Raw genomic sequence first — 20,657 nt, forward strand, 5'->3', positions numbered from 1 at the left:
CCGGCAGGTTTCCAGGGTGCTGGAGAGAGGCGGAAAGAGCCCTGGACCAGCCGCATCTCCCAACGGGGGGGCTTTGCGCTGGCATCTCCCCTGGAATGGAGGGCGGGCGCTGCTCGCCTACCGGCCAGATTTACCCCAAAGTAAATCTGCAAGGCGAGCTCTCGGAGAGCACTTCACACACAAATTGGGGGTTTCATCGCACATTAGAGTGGAGCCCAATTGATGTTCGAGGTTATAAAAATTTCCACTTCTTGTGTCGGATTTTTGTGGCAAATTCAAACGCGCCGTAAAGCCTGCTGTCTGGAAATGCTCCTGGGGGAGGAAGAGTTAACCTTCAATGGAAGAGGCACCCATGAAGGACAGACTCGGAGATCTCCCTGAAGCTTCCCTGCTGGAAGACGGCCGGCTGGCAGCCCTGCCTGCTCCTGCTCGGGCAGACCTCACCTGCCTGGTGCTGGCTCCTGACAGCTCGGGGATCACTGCCCGGGGCCCCCAGGAGGTCCGTCGCCTGCTGACAGATCCATTTGCCTGGCACAGCTACAGGGCCGAGCCGTGCTGATGGCAGCGTGTGGGAGACACCCTCTCCAAAGGCTCTCCTCCTCCTCCTCCTCCGGCCTCTGACGTTCAGCTTTCACCCCCAAGAAGTGCCTCCTGGGTGCTTTCCAGATTGCACACTGCAACCGTGTCGCTACGTGTCCGTTAAGTGTGCTTCCATACACCTGTGTTTTGTAGGCCGCAGTCCCTGCATGGTCAGCATCACATTTCTGATGCCTTCTTTGGGGTTTTAATCTTTGCGTTACACTGCTACCATGTTGTAAAAAAACACTTCTCTCGACTGCTCCCGCTGCTAGTGGCTTTGCACAACACCCTTTATCTGCGGTTTCAAGACGATCCTGCCCAGCCCAAGTAAACTCCCGCTGAACAGCATGTAATCTGGAAAGCACCCTGGCCAAGAACTCCGGCTTCTGGCTTCTGAGGCGCCTTCTACCCACCCCAGGGCTGGGGCCCCTTCTGAGCCGCCTCTTCTTGGAGCAGCCCGTCCGGCTCACAGCTGCCCCCTCCTCAGCACCCGCCACCCCTCCTTCGCTGCCCGACTCCCACGGCCCTGACTCTGCCTCTGCCCTCCTGCAGAAGCCCTGCCTGAGCCAGAGGCCCCGGCCTCACTGTGCCAAGCCCCACTGCTCAGGGGCTCTGGTGATGATCTGGGCTGATGCTCACTTGAGCTGCAACATCCCGAAATCTAGTGGAGGGGCGTGTGTGCGCGCGCGTGGGTGCATGCGTGGGAGGGAAGGGGGTCAGGAGAAGGCAATGGGCGTCTGGACACAGGAAGGGCACCAGAGGCTGCCCACCTGCCTCTGGAGAAGTGGCCCGGAGGGGGCAGAGGCAGAGGGGAGCCAGGCACAGGCAGGGCAGCACCAGCTTCCTGAGGCACCGCAGGGAGGAGGCAGGGAAGGCAGGCTCTTGGCCGTCTGGACAAGTGGGATGCGGTTGCTTAGCAACAGCCCATCACTGCAGCTGGGGAAGAGAAACTAGCATCCCACTCGAAGCCTTCTCCCTCCCTCCCTCCCGCCCCCCCCCCCCGCCCCCCAGAACTGGGCTCTGGCTCGTTCTCACCAAGGTGGAAATGCTGGGTCCACAGGTCGGGCCTCGCGTGGTGGGAGAAGGTCCACCCCATGAACCCATTCCTTCAGGGAGGCGGCTAAGCGGGAGCCCTCTCCCCTCCCCTCCCCTCCGCAGGGAATCTCTGGTGGGGAGGGGAGCATTCAGCCACACCAGCCCCCGCCTGCCTGCCACGGGAAGGGGTGCAGCCCCCAGACTGGTGGAGCGCGGCTGCCTAAGGGGATTTGCGGCCCAGGAGCTCTGCCCAGCTAGGCCTCCGGTTCAGCTTGGCTGGGAAGAGAAGCTGGGACCCAGAGGGGGGGGGTGAGCTTGGGGGGGGGGTGCTAAGGGGAGACCCCCTCCTCCTCCTCCTCCTCCTCCTCCTCCTCCCCCCACGCCCGCATCTGCCACTCCAGGCGCTCCAGGCGCAGGGCCATCTTGAAGGCGCTGGACTCCAGGCCTGCCAGGACGCGGGCCAGCTTTGTCTGCAGCACCTCCAGGCCGTCCTCCAGGGCCGCCGCCCTCCGCTCCTCCTGCTGCTGCTGGGCGATTTCTGCCGCCTCCGCGTTGACGTCCAGCTTGTCCATCTTGAGCAGGATCTCCCGGCCCTTGGCCTCCAGCATGGCCTTGGCGTCGGGGAACTCGGCCAGCACCGCCGTCAGGTCCTCTTTGGACAAGCAGAAGAGGTCCGAGAAGCCAATGCTTTTGATGTTGGCCGTGCGCCGGTTCCCAGACTTGTTTCCTGCGGGGGGTGGGAAGTCAGTCAGTCTGGGGCTGCGAACGGAGGGATCCTCTCCGACCCCCCTTCTGGTGACCCCCTGGGAAAGCCAGGCGGACCAGGAGGGACCACAACCTGCAGCCAGGTGGACATCCGCCTGGCTGTGGACAGAAAGCCCTTTTTGCGTGGCCCCACAGAGCTTCCCCAAACACCCCCCGCCTGAAATCTGGGAAGGCTCACCCAGAGAGGACCTGGCACCCTCAGAACAGAGCAGCAGGGGCAGCAGGACAGCCAGAGTGGGGGGGGGGGAGACCCGGAGCTGGACCGCCGTGGGGGCTCCTGGAAGACGGCTGGAGGGGTGGGCAGAGAAGGGCTCTCCGGGCTCAGCTGGAGATCAAAGGGAGATTCAGGGAAACAGGCACAGGGCCACGGGGCTGCCTTCTACGGAGTCAGAGGCCGGCTCCACCAGCTCAGCACTGCCCACACTGACTGGCAGCAGCTCTGCAGACCCTGGGACCATGAGCACGAGTCCCACCACCGGGCGCCCCTTCCCCAGACCCGTGAAGCTGCCTCCGACTGGGTCAGACCCCGGGCCCATCCAGCTCTGGGTCTTTGGCTGCATCCTGGGGGCTCCTGCCGGCCCCACAGCCTCTGAGCCAGCCCCACCCCCGCTGTGCTCCCCTTCTGCCTGGCCTCAGCTTCCAGGCAGGCCCTGCCCCCCAAGAGGGGCACCCCTGGGCCTGCCCCAGAGCCTCCCGTCACACCTGCTCTCTGGCCCGGCCTGGCTTCAGCCTGGGCACCCGCTTATTCCGTGAAGGAAGCCCTGAGAAGCCCCTCGAGGGGTGCAGCTCGGCCATCGCGTGAGCCACTGAGGGTGCCACGGGCCGTGGGGAAGGCCCCCCCGGTCCCTCAACCCAACACTGCCTGCAGCACCCCCAGTCCAGGGACTTATTGGCAGGGTTGGTTCTGAAGAATCAACAAGAGCAGCAAATCCTTATAGAGTGCTTTTCAACAAATGTCCCCAAAGCAGTTTACAGGGAAATAACAAAGAAATAAGATGGCTCCCTGTCCCCAAAGGGCCACCATCTAAAAAAGGAGCACAAAATAGGCATCAGCAACAGCCCCCAGAAGGGATGCTGTGCTGGGGCTGGAGAGGGCCAGCTGCTCTCCCCCTGCTCAAGGAAAGAGAATCACCACTTTAAAGAGGTGCCTCTTTGCCCAGTTAGCAGAATCCACCCAGAGTCGTCATAACTGCAGCTCATCTTTACGTGAAGCTTACATAAAATAAGAAAAACTTTGTGTGGAGAAATGTCTGGCACTTCCACTCCTCCCCGCTGAGTGCTCTGGAGGGGGGCGCCCCCCCCCTTTGTCCCTGAATAACGAGGACAGCCCTTTTGCCATCAAGCCGGAGTCCTCCTCAACCCTTTCCCACAAGAGGCAGCTGACCAGCAAAGTCCAGCCCTGCCTTGAGCCCTGTGACTTCCGACCCCCCCATCCTGATGGAGGAGGAGGAGGAGGAGGAGGGGAAACCTCCGCCTGGATCGGCCCGAGACCAGCCTTCCTCCAGGGATATATGCTGACCACTTGCATTGCATCTATCTTGCATTGGAGTCTACCTCTGGCAGGGCGGGAAAGCCTCTCCCCTCTTTCATGGCTATATAAGAGAGGGGCCCAGCCCCCCAGCCCCCCCCCGCTATCACCAGTCCAGGCCTGAGTGGCCAGTAGCCAGGCACCATGTATGTAGAGTTTGAGGCGCTGGCGGCCAAGGACCTGCCTCCTGCTGTGCTAGACTCAAGTCACACGCGGTGCTAGTTAGTTCAGGGTTTGCTTGTTTTTTAATTTTCTTTTGAATTCCTATGGGGCTTTCTTTATTCCCAATTTCCCCAGTTTCCCCAGTTCCTTATTCTGTGCACAACCCTTCCTTATTTCTTAATACATTGCATATACCTAGAAGTGGTTTCAGTCTGCTTTAAAAGGTTCTGGGTGGTTACTTGCAAAAGTCTTCCCTGTGTGCCTTGTAAAGCCATACACGGTGGGTTTTTAAAAACAAGAATAATATACTGTTTGCCTCGAGCTGGGCTGCGTGGACTCTGGCTGCACAATGCCAACTAAGTCCCAAGCCAGACTGAAGCCGTGTCTGAGCCTGGTCACTGGCTCTAGGCCAGTCTTCAGCTGGTGGCAGCCTACCTCGAAGGAGCGGCGTGCTCCTGAACTGGGATCAGAGCAAACTCTCTACTGAGGGAAGATCCCCAGAGAGCGTGGAGTCATCCCTGGCCCAGCCCACTTAGTAAGACCAAAACAGGTGAGAGGAGAAAGCAGGGCTAGTTACGTGTGCTGGGGAGGAAGAGAAGGAAGTCGGGGCGGGGGGGGGCACCTGCCGATATGCAGGGACTGGCTGACAGATCCGCTCTGCCACCCCCTCCCCCACCCCCGCCCGAAGTGAACGGCCACATCTGCCCTTCTCCTTGCTGGCGAGAAATAATCCAGCTGCTGTTGCAATTCCAAGAGAATTCCCACCCAGGGTGTCCTTGGGGGTGGCCCCGGCCCCCAGGGACTCTTGCCAGGCCCCTCCCTCCTGCGCGACCCCTTCCTTTCTGGCCCCGCAGCAGTGCAGGCACCGGCCCCTCCCCTCGCCCTCTGCTGCTGCCATCCCCACCTCCAGAGGAGACGGTCAAACGCCAAACAGACGGATGATTAGGAGCTGGGTGCTGGGCCCAGGCCGGGGACCCCCTCAGTGCCTAGCAGCGCCCCTGACTCCCACCCAGGCTGACCTGCTCCATCCCGGGGGGAGAGGCGGGTGTGACCTCGTCGGAAGGGCCGGCGGCCTAATCCTGCCCAGCAGCAGCATGGGAGGGAGCTGGGAAGGTTCTCTCGCCCCCCTCTCCCTGGCCCTGCAAAGTAAGCCAGTCTCCTTGCCCAGGCCAGGAGTGGCTCGTCCTGCCGAGCCCGAGGGGCACCGAGCGAAGGCGGAACCTCGGGCTGCTCTGCAGGCTGCCAATCATCAGGTCGAGCGGCACAGTTAGCCACCCAGCTCTACTTGCTGAACGGCTAGTTGGCCTCCCTGGCTTAAGGACATAAGGACAGCCCTGCTGCAGGATCAGGCCCAAGGAGGCCCATCTAGTCCAGCATCCTGTTTCACACAGTGGCCCACCAGATGCCGCTGGAAGCCACAGGCAGGAGTTGAAAGGGGCAGGCCCTCCCTCCTGCTGTGGCTCCCCTGCCACTGGGATTCAGAGGCATCTTGCCTCTGAGGCTGGAGGTAGCCTGTAGCCCTCAGATTAGTAGCCGTTGATAGATCTCTCCTCCATGAAGTTATCCAAAGCCCTCTTGAAGCCATCCAGGTTGTTGGCGGTCACCACATCCTGTGGCAGAGAGTTCCACAAGTGGATTATGGAAAGTCGGGCAAGCCGCGACTGGCTGAGGCGGATTGGGGGCAGCAGCCAGCGGAAGCCCCCGCATGAGTTTGCGGCAGAGAGGAGACCTGGACTGGGGCGCCCTGCCTGGAAGATGCCTCCCCGCCCCAACCCCGCACGCACCTTTGATGTTGATGATGCTGATCTCCCCGAAGTAGAGCCCCTCCCCCAGCACGGCAAACTGGGTCACCCCGTCGTCGGCCACCACGGCCAGCTGCCCCTCGCGGATGAAGTACATCTCCCGGCCGACGTCCCCCTTCTTGCAGACGTACTCGCCGGGGCTGTAGACCTGAGGCTTCAGCTTGAGGACCAGCTCCTCCAGCAGGCTCTGCTCGCAGTGCTGGAAGATCTGGACCTTGCGGAGGGTGGGCAGGTGGACGCTGACGGCCACCTCGGCGCGCAGGCGCTCCGGCAGGTGCTGGAGGATCTCCAGCTCGTTGGTCATCTTCTTGTTCATCTGCAGGTGCTGGTACCAGCTGACCACGCGGTGCTGGACGCGGCGGGTGACCCGGTGGGCGTGCAGGTAGTCCTTCACCAGGTCGTAGTTGGGGTAGAAGGCCGCGTCAGCCTGGTTCATGTTGGCGATGACGGAGGTCATGCTGCCCATGATGGAGGCGAAGCCCATGACGGACAGCAGGAAGTCGACGGCCATGAAGAGGAACTCCTCCTCCCGGTGGGGCATGGGCGTGTCGCCCACCGTGGTCAGGATGAGCGTGGAGAAGTAGAAGCTGTAGAGGTACTGCCGCCGCAGCCGCTCAAAGCCGGGCGCGCTGGTGTTGGGGTACACCCACTCGTCCGCCCCGTAGCCGATGTGGCCGGAGAGCGCAAAGTAGACGCAGCTGTTCCAGTGGATGGTGATGAAGACGTACAGCATCAGCTTGGCGATGCGGAAGGCGTTGGGGTGCGCCGTGCGGGTCTCGGCCCGGTCAAAGGCCTCGAAGAGCCGCGGGGTGCGCAGGAAGCGGTTGGCCCGGACCGCCGGCCGGCCCACCCCCAGGGGCAGGTAGAGCAAGTCGGTGGGCAGCAGCGAGAGCAGGTCCCACAGGAAGGACGAGGAGCAGCTGTAGCGCCGGGAGATCTGGCCCCGGTCTTGGATCAGGATGCCCTGCTCCAGGAACCCTGTGGGGGGAGGGGGCAGAGCAGAGCTGTGGGGGCCGGCGGGGGCGGGGGAGCAGCAGCAACCACAGGCCCTGCTGGGCACGGAGAAGGAGGCGGCGGAGGCGGCAGCCCCGGGTCCAGGCCCTGCCAGCGCCTGCAGCCCAGCGGGAGTCGCTGCCAGTCAAGGCAGGCAGGGCTGAGCGACTGCAGGTGGGCCACGGAGGAGGGCCTGGCTCTGCAGGCAGCAGCTCCCCGCCCCCAAGACCCCCGCCCCTCCTCGGAGCACCTCCCTCGACAGGCACAGCCTTGGAGATCACGGGAAGTCCCCCCCTCCCTGCTGCCGCCAGAATGTAGGAATGCTCGGCAAGGAAGGGCCCTGGATTCAAGACACCACCCTGCTTCCCAGAGAAGTCCAGCTGTCCTCAGCAGGCAGCCAGAGCCTTCCCTTGGATCGCTTTGGTTGCAGAGAATCTCAGGTGAAAAGGGGATTTCTCCCAGTGGAAATGTGTGTGTGTGTGTGTGTGCAGCGGGGGTGTGTGTGTGGCCTCCCCTCCCCACCCCACGGGCTTTGCCTCCTCCTGCTCCTCAGAGCAGGCGGTCTCTGTCCCTCCCTCCCTCCCTCCGCCCCTCCCTCCGCCCCCATCTTTGTTCCGCTCCTTCCTTCACAAGCCAGCCTCTCTGTCCTGCCTGGCAGCAAAATCCTCGGGGGATCCAGAGGCACTCACATCCCTTGTGCTTCGGTCAGCCTACGTTTTTGTGCAGGCTGCTGCTGCCGCCACCGTTGGTGCCTGGCTTTGTCCGCTGCCCCAGCCACTCTCTGGGGGGCTACGGTGAGAAAAGAGCCGCTCCTGGGGGCCTGCAGTCTGCACGCCCCTGCCTGGATCCCACTTTGCCGGGTGCGCAGAACAAAGGTCCGCCTCCGCCGGTAGGCACTGCTGGGAGCTGCCGCCTCCCCTGCCTTGGCCCCTCGAGCCCAGCACTGGCTGCACGGGCTGGCAGCCACAGCCCTCCCAGGTGGCAGGCAGGAGTTTCCCTCTGCTCCGCCAGGGATTGCAGCCGGGGCCCCTTCCGTCCGCTGCCTGCCAAGCTGGTCCTTGCATAGGAAGCTGCCCGATGTAGCTCAGTCTTGCCTACACTGACCGGCAGTGGCTCAGGGGCCTCTCCAGCCCTGCCTGGAGGAGATGCTGCCAGGGGCGGGGGGGGGGCCCTCCTGCACGATCTGCTCTTCCCCTGCGTGACAGCAGGCAGTGCTCAGGCGGCAGACCCTGCTCAGCCGAGGGGGTTGCCACTCCTGCTTGCTGCCTCGAGGGAGAGGAACGGGAGCCCAGGGCAGGTGGCCGCCAGGAGGCAAGCGGCTGCGGATGAGCTGGGCCTCTCAGGCAGCAGCTGCTGCCACCCAGTGGCTAGCCACGGAGCTGCAACAGAGTGCCAGGCAAAGGGGAAATATGCTGGGGAGCTTCTGGCCACTGACTTGGGCAAAGTGTGGGGCAGCAGGAGGGCTTCGGAGGAGGGCAGCAGTGGGGAGGAGCACTTTCTGGAGGAGGAGGAGGAGGAGGAGGAGGCAGGAGGACTGACCGGTGTGGAAATGCACCCCGATGTCCAGCAGGTAGAGCAGGTCACAGAAGTAGTCCAGGGCCAGCCACACAAACAGGTACTTGTGCTGCAGATCAGGGAAGCAAGACCTGGCGGGGAAGAGGAGGAGGTGGCGGTGATGGCGGCGGCAGCAGCAGCTCAAGCACACAGCACCACCCGCACCCCACCCAGCTCAGCAGCAGCAGCAAGGACGGGCCGGAGGGGCAGGCAGGCAGGCACGCACACACTCGATCTGTGCTACTGTGCAGCCCTGCCTGAGCCTCCAGCGGGAAATAGCTGCACCCCCATCTCTCCTGCACTGCCACTTGCTCCTTGCTCCCCAGAGCAGGCAGCTGAAATGCCCCACCCCCCATATCCAGACCAAAGGGAGGAGGGCACCTCCTCATCCTGAGCTTGGCTCCATCCAGCTCAGCATTGCCTGCACTGGCTGGCTGGCAGCTCGGCAGGGCTTCGGGCAGAGGCTGAGGAGGGTCTTCCCCAGCCCTACCAGGGAGCTTTCCAGACGGGGCTTCTGAAGCCCTTTCAGACCCTGCAGATTATGGGGGAGCAGTTCACACACAATCCGAAGTGTCCACTGTGCATTATTAGAGCAGGGTTTCTCAACCACGGTCCGTGGACTGCTGCCGGTCCGTGAGGAGTTGAGTGCCGGTCCAGGCTGGTCCATGAGGAATTAATCCTCCCCCCCCCAATTTCGAGCTGGTGGGGGCCACCGCTGCTGGGAGCTCTCCGGAGCTCATTTCTAGGCAGGCTGCCCTCCCTGCTGGGGTCACGTTCATTTCGAGGACGCGAAATGAGCAGTGAGGGCTGCCTGCCTAGAAATGAGCTCCGGAGAGCTCCCAGCGGCAGTGCCCCCCCCGCCCCCGGCCTGAAATTGTTTTTTTGGGGGGGGCCTGTGGGTGGGGGTGGGCGGGGGACAACCCCTTTACTAACTGCTGGTCCTGGAAACTGCACACAAAGGATGTCCCGGTCCATGACTCCAAAAACGCTGAGAAACACTACATTAGAGTGTAACCTGCTTTCTACCGTATCCAGGGTAAAAAAAATCCACTATTTGTGTCAGATTTTGGGGACAACTTTGAGTTCACAGGAAAGCCTCCCGGTAAACTTGCAGTAAAACCTGCTGTGTGTAAAAGCCCCTGGAGGCTCTTCAGGACACAATCTCTTCTAAGAGGTTTGACTGCAAGTTCAGATTCTCTGATGCAAACAAAGGATTTGTTTACCTGGAACATAATTCGGGCAATGAGGTTCCAAAACGGAAGGAAAAACCCAAACTGGGCGTGAAGTGCTCTCTGGAGCATCGAGCAGACTCGGGTAAATCTGGCCGATATGTGAACGCCCCCCCCGCCCCCCAGTAACGCCGCGGTGAAGTCGCTGTCTGAGAAAGCTCCTGGAGATGCTGCTGGGGAGCAGAGTGGGGGCCCTTCCACGGGGGGTGGGGGGGGGCTCTCCACTCCCCAGCTGGGTCTGCAGCTTCTCTTTCCGCCACCGCTGGGGCTGCTCCTTTCTTGGTTGCAGACCCCCCCCCCCCCGGCAGGCAGGGCAGCACTTCCCGACCTCTGGTCTCCTCCGGGCCCAGTGGGGGCTGGATCTGGGGGCCCCACGTGGCCGGCTGCTCCTGAAGGCGGCGGCAGCGGCGGCTGGCCTCCTGTTGGCAGAGTGCCAGGAGCCTGGCAGGCCGGCCCTGAATTCTGGGCAGAGCCCAAAGTGCTGCCTGGCCTGGGCCCAGCGTGGCCGCCGGCCGCTTCTCCCCACTGGGGCCCCTCCAGGGAGGAGACTCTGTCTGCCCTGCTGGAGGTGAAACCTTTTGCCTTCTCAGTGAGCGGCAGCCCCTCCCTCGGCCACGGATTGCCCCCCAGGAGCAAGGAGCCCCCCCCCACCCCCCACCCCCAGTGTGTCTGCTTCTTGTTCAAGGACTGCTGGCTTATGGAGGGATTCAGACCCTGCATTTTGCCCCCTGAAAGGGGATCTCACCAGGGAGCCTTTAAAATGCGCCCCCCCTCCCCGCTTGAGAGGCATGAAGCTGATCTTTCACATTATGGGACACCCAGTCAGCTTAATTTGCCTTTGGGGGAAGAAAGAGCAAACCAAAGATTTTGAAACACAGGAAGGAAGGAAGGCAGGCAGGTGGTTTCTTTCTCCATTCCCTCTAGGTCTGTACTGGGTGGCCCTAATGAGCTGGTTGCGGGGGGGGGGGGGCGACACACACCAAAGGAAGCATAGCTCCTCTTCTTCCTCGCAGCAACTCGGGCTGCTTCTCCTTCTCCGGCCCCACCGGAGAACTGGGCTGCCTGCAGGCTGGCCACTTGTCAGGTAGAGCTCGGCAGTTAACCTGATGAATGGCCTCTACCTGATGAATGGCCAGCCTGCAGGCAGCCCAGGAGCGGGGCAGGGCAGGGCGGGCGGGAGAGAGGAGCCACCTGGGAAGCAGAGGCCCCCCCCCACTTCCTTGGGCGCCCCCGCCTGGCTCAACAGGACGAGCTGCCGCTCCTGCTCTGGGCTTGGTTCAAGGAGGACAAGTTGCTCTTCCTTGGAGCTGAACGAGGCGGGCTCAGTACCAGGCAGCAGATGTGCTGAAGTTGCCCGACAGAACCTGCTGCAGAACCTGGGCGGCCTGTCAAGGCCAAGGCGGTTGCCCACTGCTCAGCCTCTGCCCCCAAACGGGCACTTGTGGGACACCAGCAGGAGTGTGGCACGGTGGCGCCCCTGGCTGCCCGTCTCCCACTCCCTCCTGGTTCCCGTGCTGAGGGCCCATCTGAGACCTCCCCCCCCCCGTGCGGCCCTCTTCTGGGCTCCCTGGCCTGTGTGTCTCTCTTCTGCTGAGCCCCCCCCCACACAGACCCTCCCTCCCCTGCCCCCCCGCCAGTCACCTGCAGATGAGGATGATCCAGTTATACATGATGGGGGCCACCATGAGGTTGAGCCACCAGTAGTAGTAGTCTCCAGAGGGGTCCAGGATCCAGCTCTTCTTGACGGGGTCCTTGCTGGGGAGAGAAGACAGAGATGGGGTGCTCAGAAGGGGGAGAGCCCCGATGGGGGCGCAGGGGGGAGCTGGGCCGGGGCGCTTCCAGGCAGCCCCTCCATGTAGAGAGACGGAAGTGCAGATCTCCAGGAGGGGCTGCCTCCCCACCCCCACCCCTACGCTGGCCGGGAATTTCTTCAAAGGAGCCCAAAGAGGTCTACAAAATCATGCATGGGGGGGGGGGGAGAATGTGGATAGAGAGAGATTCTTCTCCCTCTCCCATCACACTAGAACCAGGGGTCATCCCATGAAACTGATTGCCACCAGGAAACGTAGGACCAAGAAATGGAAGTACTTTTTCACACAACGCATAATCAAGCTGTGGAATTCTCTGCCACAAGAGAGGTGGTGACAAGCCAACCACCTGGATGGCTTTAAGAGGGGCTTGGATAACTTCATGGAGGAGAGGTCTATCAACGGCTACTAGTCGGAGGGCTGTGGGCCACCTCCAGCCTCAAAGGCAGGATGCCTCTGAGTACCAGTTGCAGGGGAGTAACGGCAGCAGAGAGGGGATGCCCTCAACTCCTGCCGGTGGCTTCCGGCGGCATCTGGTGGGCCACTGTGCGAAACGAGATGCTGGACTAGATGGGCCTCCTTGGGCCTGATCCTGCAGCAGGGCTGTTCTTATGTTCAAAGAAAGGCAGGGGCTGGGGGGGGGGGGTTGCTGTCCACTTCCCCAGGAGCTGCCTGCCTGGGGCTCCCCTGGAGGCCGGCAAAGGTCTTTTGGAAAGTGTATGGGCCTTTAAAATACCACCCGTGCGGCTTTTATCTTGCGGCTGCTACTTAATTATTAATTATTATTATTATTTCAGCAGTTTTGACATGTTGCTTTTATGATTTTCACTCTTGTTAGTGGCCCTGGAAGGAGAAATGCCGGCATGCTGGGTCTCTCCGCATTGGCCGCGGGATCCTTTGACCGGCTGGCCAAGGCCAAGTTGGGGGTGGGAGGCCCTGCTTGCTTGGAGGGGGCTCCACTCCGACCTCGAGGCCTGTTCCCAAAAGGCGGTGCGGGGGTGTGTGGGGGTGTCAGTGGCTCAACCCCTCGGCAGCTATGCTATGGGGTCCCGCCAGGGTCCCTTCTTCCCCCAGTGCTGTTTGACATCTGCATGAAGCCGCCGGGAGAGAGGCCATCCGGAGCTTGGGCCGGAGGTGTCATCAGCATGCAGATGACACTCGGCTCTCTCTCTCGCTCTCGCTCTCTTTCACCCGAAGGGGTGACTGTCCTGAATCAGTGCTTGGATCCAGCATGGCCTGGAGGAGGCTGAATGGGCTGAGACTCAACGGCCAGAGGAGACAGAAGGACGGATGCTCGGTGCTTCCTCTGCCCAGGTGAAGGATGCGCAACCTGTTCTCGACGGGGTTGCAGGTCTCCCCCTGAAGGGGGGCCAGGCTCGCAGTCTGGGGGTGCTCATCGATCCAGCACTGTCACTGGAGGCTCAAGTGGCTTTGGGGGCTCGGAGCACCTTTTATCAGCTTTGGCGGATTCGCCACCTGCAACCTTACCTGGTCAGAGAGAGCTTGGCCACAGTTATTCATGCTCCGGTAACCTCTTGCCTAGAACACTGTAATCAAGTAGGAATAAGCAGTGATTCTCAAACTTGGGTCCTCAGGTGTTATTGGACTTCAACTCCCATAATCCCCAACCAAAGGCCACTGAGGCTGGGGATTATGGGAGTTGAAGTCCAATAACTCCTGAGGACCCAAGTTTGAGAATCCCTGGAATAGAGGAAGCTGCCATTACATGCCAGAATCTGGGGGGTATACTCGTGTGAAATAGGGACCATAACCCAGAATTTGGCTTTTAAAAGCCAAATCTGGCAGTATACTGAGTCAGACCACTGGTCTATCTAGCTCAGGCCTGCTCAACTTCGGCCCTCCTGCAGATGTTGGCCTACAATTCCCATAATCCCTGGCTATTGGCTGCTGTGGCTGAGAATTATGGGAGTTGTAGTCCAAAACCAGCTGGGGGGGCCTAAGTTGAGCAGGCCTGATCTAGCTCAATATTGTCTCCACAGACTGGCAGTGGCTTCTCCCAGGTTGCAGGCAGGACTCTCTCTCAGCCCTATCTTGGAGATAGGCAACGTACTGTATGCTTTGGTAGTTTGTTGGCTCAATTAAAAAAATCTTGTCCTATATATATATATAAAAGATCTTATCCTATCTTGGAGATGCTGCCAAGAAGAGAACTTGCCACCACAAGAATTGTATGTGGGGCTGCCTTTGAAAATGGCCCGGAAACTGCAGCTGGTACACAATAGGTTGCAAGATGATGAACGGGGACTGGATGTTTTGACCATATGACCCCAGCGCTTCCTCGGCTGCACTGGCTCCCAGCCCCTTTCCAGGCTCAATTCCAAGTGCTGGTTTTAACCCTTCAGGCCCTCAATGGCTTGGGTCGCTGGGTGACCTGAGAGGGCGCCTTGCCCCAGATGTCCCTACCCGGACCTTAAGATCTTCTTCAGAGGCCCTCCTCTGGGTGCCCCTGCCAAATGGGGTGAGGCAGGGGGCTACCAGGGAGAGGCCCTTTTCAGGGGTAGCACCCCACTTATGGAATAGCCTCCTCAGTGAGGTCTGCCTGGCTTCATCACTGTGTTCTTTTAAATGCCAGGTGAAGACCTGCTTGTCCACCGAGGCCTTTTAAATTCGGGTTTTCAGATTTGTTCTGATTTTTAACTAATTTTAAAAAGCTGCTTTCTATTGTATTTTCTTTTGGCCCTTTTTTTGGTCTGTTATGATTTGTGTTCAGGGGTGTAACTATAATAGGGCAAGGGGAGACAGTTGTCTGGGGGCCCACTGCCTTGGGGGGCCCCCAGAGGCAAGTCACATGACTGACTCCCCCAGCCACACACCCGCCCAGGCTTCCTTCAGTTGAATTCATCCTCCGAAATTGATGAGAGTGTTAAGACCTGGAGCTCCCAGAACAGCAGGTCTTTCTCTAGTACCATGACATGACTTGCATCGTCCACCATTTACAAAACCTTTAAAAAAAATATTTAGGATGATGCTCTATTGTGGCACATAGGGGTGTGTGTGTGTGTGTGTGTGTGTGTGTATATATATATATATATATATATATATATATATATATATATATATATAATGTTACCACTATTCAGCCTCATTTAAGATTGATTTACTTCATGAGCCGAGCTTCAGTGAGGGGGGGGCATTTTAAAATCTTGTCTCTGGGCCCATTCCAACCTTGCTACGCCCCTGATTGTGTTATGTGATTTCATTGTCTGTTTTAATCCTCTGTTGTGAGCTGCCCAGAGAACAATTAGTTATGGGGTGGCTAACAAAGTTCATTAATTAAACATGGGGACAAATGTGTTGGTACCCCTCCACGAAAAAAGAAGAACCCACAATTGCCTCTGAAATAACTTGAAGCTGACAAATGTAATTGGCACCCATCATTGTTTATTTCGCATTTGACAAAAATCAGACTTTGCTTGAGTTTTGATGCAACAGAATATTTCAAATAATAACACAAATGAAAATGGCATGGACAAAAATGATGCGACCCTTAACCTAATATTTTGTTGCACAACCTTTAGAGGCAATCACTGCAAAGAAACGATTCCTGTAGCTCTCCATGAGACTTCTGCACCTGTCAACAGGTAGTTTGGCCCAGTCTTCCTGAGCCAACTGCTCCAGCTGTGTCAGGTTTGAAGGGTGGCTTCTCCAGACTGCATGTTTCAGTTCTTTCCATAGATGCTCGAAAGGATTCAAACCAGGGCTCATAGGAGGCCCCTTCAGAACAGTCCAATGTTTTGTCCTTGTCCTTAGCCACTCTTGGGTGCTCTTCGCTGTGTGTGTTTTGGGTCGTTATCCTGTTGGAGGATCCATGGCCTGCGACTGAGACGGAGCTTTCTGACACTGGGCAGTAGTTTTCGCTCCAGAATGTCTTGATAGTCTTGAGATTTCATTGTTCCCTGCACAGACTCAAGGCACCCCGTGCCAGACGCAGCAAAGCAGCCCCAAAACATAAGCGAGCCTCCTCCATGTTTCACAGGAGGTATGGTGTTCTTTGCTTTGAAAGCTTCATTTTCTTCATCTGTGGACATAGAGCTGATGGGACTTGCCAGAAAAAGCTCGAGTTTTGTCTCATCTGTCCAAAGGACATTCTCCCAGAAGCATTGTGGCTTGTCAATATGCATTTTAGTAAATCCCAGTCTGGCTTTTCAATGACAAAACTGCAACTCATCTTTGGACAGATGAGACAAAACTGGAGCTTTTTGGCAGGTCACATCAGCTCTATGTCCACAGATGAAAAAAATTAAGCTTTCAAAGAAGAGAACACCATACCTACTGTGAAACATGGAGGAGGCTCGCTTGTGTTTTCATTTAAGTTATTATTTGAAATATTCTGTTGCATCAAAACTCTAAAGCAGTCTGATTTTTGTTAAAAATGGAATAAACAATGATGGGTGCCAATTACATTTTTCAGTTTCACGTTATTTCAGAGACAATTGTGGGTTCGTCTTTCTTCACAGAGGGGTAACAACACATTTGTCCACGTGGGTATAATTATCTCCTTGCATAGAAGTCACATTAGTAACTCCAGGGCTCGGCACTGAAGAGGCCCTAGCGGCTGCTGCCTCCTTGGAGGTGGGGGCCTTTCCTCTGGGGGGTGACTGGTGCTTGGGCGATGCCCCTTTGTTCTGAGGCTAGAGGTGGCCCACAGCCACCAGACTGGTAGACCTGTCCTCCATGAATTGGTCTAAGTCGCTTTTAAAGCCAACCAAGCAGGTGGCCATCACCACATCCCGTGGCAAGAATTCCATAGATTAATTATGCGCTGTGTGAAAAAGTACTTCCTTTTGTCAGTCCTAAATTTCCCAGCCTTCATTTTTATGGGGTGACCCCTGGTTCTAGTGTTGTGAGAGAGGCAGAACATTTTCTCTCTGTCCACCTTCTCCATTCCATGCATAATTTTATACACTTAGATAATATCTCCCCTTAGTTGCCTCTTTTCCAAGGTAAAGAGCCTCAGATGCCACAGCCTAGCCTTGTAAGGAAGGTGCTCCAGGCCCCTGATCATCTTGGTTGCCCTCTTCTGCACCTTTTCCAGTTCTACAATGCCCTTCTTAAGATATGGTGACCAAAGTTGTATGCAGTACTCCAGATGTGGCCGCACCATCGATTTGTATAAGGACATTATGATATTAGTAGTTTTATTTTCAATCCTCCTAATTATTCCTAGCATGGAATTAGCTTCTTTCACAGCTGCCGCACACTGAGATGACACTTTCAATGAGCTGTCCACCATGACCCCAAGATCTCTCTCCTGGTCAGTCACCGACAGCTCAGGTCCCAGGAAGGTGCTCCAGGCCCCTGATCATCCTGGTTGCCCTCTTCTGCAACTTATCCAGTTCTACAATATCCTTCTTAAGATATGGTGACCAAAGCTGTACAGAAATCCCTTTTGTGGATTTCTGGTCTCACACCAGCCGAGAATCGGGTGGAACCCAAGTGCTTCTCTTTGCCAGGAAAGGCTCAAAGCACTCTTAAGTGCCCTAAGCTCATGAAAATGGGGCCCCCTATTGTCTCAGGACCTGCCACTATTGTCTCAGGACCTGCCACATTAAACTTTTGAACTAAGTGTTTGAGCCACCAGATCCTAGAATGCTTTGCCCATCTCCAAGCTGAAGACTGAAATTACTACCTTGTTGTGTCATCTTCCTGCTAGCCAGCTTTTGCATGCAGTTGGCCATCAGAGGGGCTCTTGATTGCTGTTTCCAGAATGTGACTTCTGTGTTAGTTTGGCTTTGTTAGCAGAGACCAGGCTGCATGGCTCCTGGGAGCGTGCCGAGTTCACCATGGTGCCAGCTTTTGTTTTCTGAACTGCTACTTAAAATCTACAGAGCCTCGTTTCTGAATTTTAACCATTTGGCCTTGTCTGCCTGTAAACTGCCCTGCTTTTTATATCCACCATATAAAAGGGCTGGAAACCTCCTCCATTCTGTCATGCCTACTCTGACTTTTATGCTTCTTAAGAAGTTTGGAGGCATTTTGCCAGATTTTGAGTTCACCCTGGTTTGAGATAGAACAGGGAAGATTTTAAAGTTAGTTAAACAGATATCTATATTGTGTGTGTGTGTGTGTGTGTGTGTGTGTGTGTGTGTGTGTGGATTAGACACACACAGCCCTGATAATTGCAGATGAGGACAACACACAAAAAACCCCTAACCCTCAAATCAAGTAATGATTCCACTAGATCGGCTACACAGATCCAAACCAAAGATGGAAATTCTTCTCCCACCTTAGACGGCGAGAAGTGAAAGCCAAACCACTCCCTGCCATCCTCCCAGCAGACACACGGAGCCTCCCTCCCAACTGGGGAGGTTGGAACAAGGCAGTTTTGTGGGTTGTTTTTACACTCTTAGGAGTATTCAACAGTTTGCACCTCAAGCTCTGAACTTGCTGGAATGTCAACAGGGCTATTATGCCCCCCACCCCCGGCAATCCAATCGGCTCCAATGCTTGTGCCTATCACAAATACCCTTGAGATGTTTCTGTTTAGGTTTGTACGCTAAACACAGAAGTCAAACAATACCCTTCAGATCTCGGTCTATTTTGAGCACTGGAAAAAAGTCCGATTCACCCTCCTCCGGAAGGCCTTTGTCACTGCTGTGGAGTGGGCTGATAGCAAGGGCCGGCAGCAGCAACTGCAGCTGCCTGCAGAGTCTGTCCACAGCCAGGGACAGCACGGACAGCTGCTGCACATGGCCCTCTGCGGAAGAAAGGGGGGAGTGTGGGGAAAGGAGGGAGCGGAGAGGGTGGGTGTGGCTCAGAGCGGGCAGCCGCTGCCCCAGGGGAGGGCTGCCATCGCATGGGCCCAGGGCCTCTGCAAGCTCCTCTCTGTGCCCACAGCCTTGGTGGGGCAGAGCGACTGCTGGGGCCCATCTAGGTACAAGAAGCCCCACCCCCACCCCCCCGGGCTCAGCCTGGAGTTGCTGCTGCTGCGGCCCATCTCTGGAAGGGCGCTTGCTCGGCTTCTGGCCTCCTGGAGTCTCTGCATGGCTGAGGCAGCTTTGGGAGTGGGCATAGGAACAGAGGAAGCTGCCATCTACTGAGTCAGACCCTTGGTCTATCTAGCTCCATATTGTCTTCACAGACTGGCAGCGGCTTCTCCAAGATTGCAGGCAGGAGTCTCTCCCAGGTCTATCTTGGAGATGCTGCCAGGGAGGGAACTTGGGACCTAGATGCTCTTCCCAGAGCAACTCCATCCCCTAAGGGGAATATCTTACAGTGCTCAAGCATGAAGTCTCCCGTTCTTATGCAACCAGTGGCTAGCTGAGAGGGGGCCGTGTTCATCCCTCTCTCTGGTGGTCCCCCAGAATGAGGGAGATAATGAAGAAAATAGAGAGGGGTGGAGCTGGAGGGGCCTCAGGAGCTGGGGGGCGGGGCGTGTTCTTTGAACCCTTTCGCTCAATTATAGCTACGCCCTGAACCAGGGCAGACCCTGCTTCGCTATGGGGACAAGTCCTGCTTGCTACCACAAGACCAGCTCTCCTCCAGGCAGGCGGTGCCCGGCCAAGGAAGCCTCTCTCTGGGTTTGCCCACCACACAGCATCTCAGTGGGGACGGGGACATGGGCCCCAATGGGCCAGCAGCAGCCCCACACTTGGGGAGTGGACATGACCAAGGCGGCTGGGCAGAGGACGGGGGGGGCGGCAGGGGGCTGAGCCGAACCCACCCAGGCTGGAGAGCAGCCCTGCTGACACGGCACCCCACAGAAGGCCCACCCACTTGGGGATGGGGGGGCTCTGCTGAGGCCCCTCCTGTCCCGGAGCCGGGTGCATAGGAAGCTTGCTGGTGGCTGGGGGGGGGAGGGTCCAGCCGGCAGCCCCCCCCCACCATTGGGAGCTGGCACACTGGACAGGAAGGGGGGGCACCTTGTGCTCCCAGCTGGAAAGCGCTTCATTCTCATGGGGGGGTGTCTTGCCCCCCCCGACCCTGGTGGCCTAGGGGCACTTGTGCCCCCTTGCGCCATTGTGTCTGTGGCCCTGCCTGGAGCCCACTGAGGCTGGACGATGCTCCGGCAGTCTGGGCTTCCAAGCAGGCGAGCTGTGCAGGGAGAGCCCCAAATAACCCTGCCCCTGGAAGTGAGCTGAAGCCACCCAGCAACAATGGCTGGCCCCACTTCCGAGGGGGCTCCTGATGGATGCCTGGCATAGGAATCGCTGGCTCTCACGGCTACGTGCTTGGCCCGAGACTCAGAGTCTTAAAGACACAGTTTTGAAGGGGGGGGCTGTGGGGTTGAGAAAAACGAGGCAGAGAAAAGGCTAAGCATCCACCCCCCCTCCTGCATGAACTAAGTAGCCCCTGGCTACTGCATCAGGCCCAGGGTGGCCCATCTAGTCGGGCACCGGCTTCCCACCGGGCCCACCAGCCCCCTCTCCTGCATCCTGCCTCTGAGCCGGGAGAAAGTCTGTCCTCCATGACTTTGGCCAAGCCCCCTTGGAAGCCATCCTGTGGCAGAGAATCCCACAGGTCCTCGGTTCCCTGGCCTTCCGTTGCGGCTTCACAGGCTGGCCCCTTTGGCCTCTCCCCCTCGCTCGCCCGGCTCGGGGGTCCTGCCACGACTGGACGCGGGCAAGGAGGGTCACCTGAGGGGGAGGGACAGGGCGCCTGCCTCGCCCCCCACCCCCACCCGTGGGGGCGGGGGGGGGGCTCCTTTGCCCCAGAGCTGCAGCCAGCCGGGCCCCTCGCAGGCGGCCCCACCTACCGCGGCTCTCCGGCGCTGCTCTGGCCCGCCGCCGCGAGCTCCGTCTTGCCCTCCCGCGGGGGCCGAGGCCGGGCGACCCGCCGCGCTGGCCCGTTCATGTCGGCTCCGGCTGCTGCCTGACCCAGCGCAGCCTCGGCCCTCCGCCCTCTTGGGCGGCGGCGGCGGCGGCGGCGGCGCCAGGCAGCGCCTCCCCTGGGTCGCAACGGCGCACCACCTGAGCCGGCAGGTGCAACCCTAAAGGGCCCAATCAGGGAGGCTGCGCGGCGCCCCGGGGAGCCCGCGGAGGAGGCCGGCGAGGCGAGGCGAGGCGAGGCGAGGCGAGGCAGGGCAAGGCAGGGCGAGGCGGGCGGGCTCCCCGAGGAAGCCCGGCGGGCGGGCGGGCGCCCCAGCGGCGAGCAGCCGCCCCTCCTCGGCAGCCCAGGTTGGGCCAGCAGCAGGGGGAGGAGGAGGCAGCGGCGCCCCCCCCGCGCGCTCTCCCTCGCCCAG

The 20,657-nt window shown here is 58.7% G+C and overlaps 1 protein-coding gene across 2 annotated transcripts; it reads right to left on the reverse strand.

The window, feature by feature from the left end:
* Positions 1–1,598: 1,598 nt before the first annotated feature.
* Positions 1,599–20,326, reverse strand: CNGA4 (cyclic nucleotide gated channel subunit alpha 4). 2 transcript variants are annotated; one of them, XM_053310425.1, is made up of 5 exons: positions 20,172–20,326; positions 11,289–11,402; positions 8,404–8,510; positions 5,854–6,849; positions 1,599–2,341 (listed from the first exon to the last, which is right to left on the reverse strand). In XM_053310425.1, the coding sequence occupies exons 1-5, from the start codon at positions 20,267–20,269 to the stop codon at positions 1,944–1,946; spliced, it is 1,713 nt and encodes a 570-aa protein (XP_053166400.1). In that variant the 5' UTR covers positions 20,270–20,326; the 3' UTR covers positions 1,599–1,943. The 2 variants fall into 2 exon arrangements, with proteins under 2 accessions (XP_053166400.1, XP_053166401.1); XM_053310426.1 differs by lacking the exon at positions 20,172–20,326 and adding an exon at positions 17,997–18,121.
* Between the last annotated feature and the right edge of the window lie 331 nt (positions 20,327–20,657).

Source organism: Hemicordylus capensis, chromosome 3, assembly GCF_027244095.1.
Source record: "Hemicordylus capensis ecotype Gifberg chromosome 3, rHemCap1.1.pri, whole genome shotgun sequence".
In the NCBI taxonomy this organism is placed as follows: domain Eukaryota; kingdom Metazoa; phylum Chordata; class Lepidosauria; order Squamata; family Cordylidae; genus Hemicordylus; species Hemicordylus capensis.

What these genes read in the sequence shown, in the direction of transcription:
- CNGA4 (XM_053310425.1), bottom strand. Translation starts at nt 20,269, where the DNA reads ATGAACGGGCCAGCGCGGCGGGTCGCCCGGCCTCGGCCCCCGCGGGAG. An exon ending in AGCAGCGCCGGAGAGCCGCG is followed by an intron (nt 11,403 to 20,171) that starts GTAGGTGGGGCC and finishes TTCTCTCCCCAG; the next exon opens with CAAGGACCCCGTCAAGAAGA. An exon ending in TGGATCATCCTCATCTGCAG is followed by an intron (nt 8,511 to 11,288) that starts GTGACTGGCGGG and finishes CTTCCCCGCCAG; the next exon opens with GTCTTGCTTCCCTGATCTGC.